General features: G+C 35.3%; 1 protein-coding gene across 1 annotated transcript; it reads right to left on the bottom strand.

Annotated features, from left to right (window-relative positions):
* Positions 1-1387: 1387 nt before the first annotated feature.
* Positions 1388-2576, bottom strand: LOC104106793 (RING-H2 finger protein ATL40-like). Its single transcript, XM_009615428.4, has one exon. It carries the CDS (start codon positions 2472-2474, stop codon positions 1752-1754), a length of 723 nt encoding a protein of 240 aa, XP_009613723.1. The 5' UTR covers positions 2475-2576; the 3' UTR covers positions 1388-1751.
* Between the last annotated feature and the right edge of the window lie 210 nt (positions 2577-2786).

Here is a 2786-nt window from a genome sequence, read left to right as displayed (position 1 = left end):
CTATTTGTCTGGACCTTTTGCAGCTGAAATCTTCAACTACACCTAAATTGTGATGTTAATGACACAGTCTTTGCACTATTGAATTTTACATGAGGAAAAAGAATCTTTTAAATACAGATTATATCTCCTGAACAGTTAATAGATAGAATTGTTTTGTTTTTGAATTCCTACCTAATGTCGGGTAGCGTCGCTGGGTTCTGACTAATCTAGATTCTCACTTGGAAGCAGAGGCGGACCTACATGGGACGTAGAGGGGTCACCAGAATCCGCTAGCCTCGAGAAAAACTGTATTTGTTTATACAACAAGGACCCTTAAATAATTTTGATGTGCTCCATCAAACAAAAGATGGTTGCTCCGCTGGTTGAGTATGCGACATTTATTGCTTTACACTATGTGACCTGGGTTTGAGACCCAATACTAGTTTAACTTGGTTTTTTTTTTCTTTATCTTTTCTAAATTTATAAACAATTATTTAGCACTAGTACATAGTAGTCAACCTCTACACAAAATAGTTTGAAACTCTTTTGAGAAATATCTTTCTAGACATCCAAAAGGTAATAGAGAGAGACAAAAATATATTAAAGGAAATTGGATAGGGAATAAGATATTCCATTACCAAGAAGCCAATCACCTTCTTTGTCCTAATAATTAAGTTTATAAGCATTATCATTTTTTTGACATGTATAAAAATAAGTAATTCAATAAAAAAATTCAAAACATTAATAAAAAAACTCCAAAAATCCTTCCGCGTTCAAGGATCAATTCGGTAAAGTAGCAGATATCCGTTGAAGATTTAATGATAGTGACTGAGACTCTGCTTTAGCTGCTTAACACACCTTTAGTCTTGATCTTATTAGACTAGCTGACATATATATGTCAATCGCGGTGCCCCCGATGCGCTCAAATCCTGGGCCTGCCTCTGCTTGGAAGTACCATTAATTTTGGGATAAAGCACTCCCTACTAAAGGTGACTCCGTATTCACGACGAACCCGAACATGATTAAGTATAATAGAGTACTTATCACACCATGACAATTTGTTAGTTTAAATAGATAGAAAATCTAGGTTGCCCTCCTAAAAGTAAATCTTTGTATTTCCTTTGGCCCATTTCATTCCTATCAATTCAATGCAAGCAGACAGAAGGATGAACCAAAATTCCTAATTTCTCTGTTACAATTTTGCTGTCAATTAAACTAGATATCTTAATCTGACGTTGGAAATCAAAGCTTCCCTCTTTCAAACTAATCTTAATACACTTGTGCGTCTCGAGTAAAATTTAATTTGATTTAAGTTAATTGTGTGATAAACCAAAGCATGCGCTAATTATCAGTTAATCTTTAGCTAGGTAACCAAAAATAAGAATCATTTCTTGGACCTCATCAATCATAATATCAAACTCCATTCTTTTTATTTACAGTAAATTTCACATATGATATACACAAAAGTATAATCAAAGTCATCTGGCAAAATAAGCATACAAAACACTATGGCCGGAGAAATAATTTATCAATGCGTCTCATGTACTCTATATGTGTCTCACTGTGACTAATTAAGAAAATGGAGAAGCACAATGGAATTTAAAATATAAACAAACAAAAAAATAGTATTTGTAATCATACCTATTGCGAAATATTACTATCACTTTCAAGTTCAGTGACAGATCCAACCATGAGTTCATTGGTTCGACAGTATCCAATGCTCCAAGGTTGAACTGTATATATTCATTTTCTCAATTCAGAAACCACAACGTCTAAATTCTGCATCCGCCACTGCTCTCAGGATCTTCAACTTGAAGTCGTTGAGATGATCTCTCCTTGCTAAGAATCCTTCTAAACGAGCTCAATCTCGAGCTTGATCCACCACCACCAATAGTAGTTTTACCTGATGATGAAGTCCCTTCAAGATTCACAACTATAGACAAATTTCCACCATCCAAAGGCGGCGCTGACGGAGGAATACGACTAACAACACCCTCCCTAGGCTCAGGCAATACCTGAGGTTTCGCCTCAGCTCGACATATAGGACATGTAGAATGACAATTGAACCATTTGTCAATACACTCTATGTGGAAAGTGTGCTTGCAATTAGGCAAAATTCTAACAATTTCACCATCTTCAAGAATACTCAAACAAACTGAACACTCAATTGGATTAGTAATTGCCTCGTCCATGTTATGGTCATCACTTTGCTTGTAAACAAATATTGGGAGTGAAGCTATAATAGATGGATCAAGCCCATTTTTTGGTGGCTCAACTTGTGACACAATACTTGTAACCAAGCTCGTGCCGAACATAGCTCGGCCTTGAGCTTGGCGACGACGTCTAATGACACATCTAATGTACATATGGAGAATAGTAACAAGGAAAACAACTATGGATAGTGATATTATGGCACTGAGCATAATTTTGCTGTTGATATCATATTTGATTTTACGGTGATGAGTAAATGGATTATCATCTTCATCAAAGCCCATATTGAGGCTACCGAGTTTTGCGCAGACTACAGATTCATTGGACGATCTTTCTGAAGAAGAAGGGGCTGGTTTTTTATGTTCAACACTTAGGTTTTCTAATATAAGTACAAGTTTTCAAGACTTAGTTATTTTTTAATACAAGTTTTTCCATGTGTTTGGTAATGTTAACTTATGTGTACGTATTGACTAATGAAAAGCGTGTTTTCATGGAAAATGAAAGGAAACAAACATGAAACTGTATAAGCACACATTTTCAACCATTGACTTGTTGAATATTTTATACTCCTATTTAACTTACTAAATTTTTCTCAG

Source organism: Nicotiana tomentosiformis, chromosome 8 (genome assembly GCF_000390325.3).
Source record: "Nicotiana tomentosiformis chromosome 8, ASM39032v3, whole genome shotgun sequence".
Taxonomy (NCBI): Eukaryota; Viridiplantae; Streptophyta; class Magnoliopsida; order Solanales; family Solanaceae; genus Nicotiana; species Nicotiana tomentosiformis.
The sequence above is the reverse complement of the archived record's forward strand: the minus strand, read 5'-3'. Positions and strand labels throughout refer to the sequence as shown.

Bases quoted from the DNA above. Each gene is read 5' to 3' on its own strand.
- LOC104106793 (XM_009615428.4), bottom strand. From the start codon at position 2,474: ATGGGCTTTGATGAAGATGATAATCCATTTACTCATCACCGTAAAATC.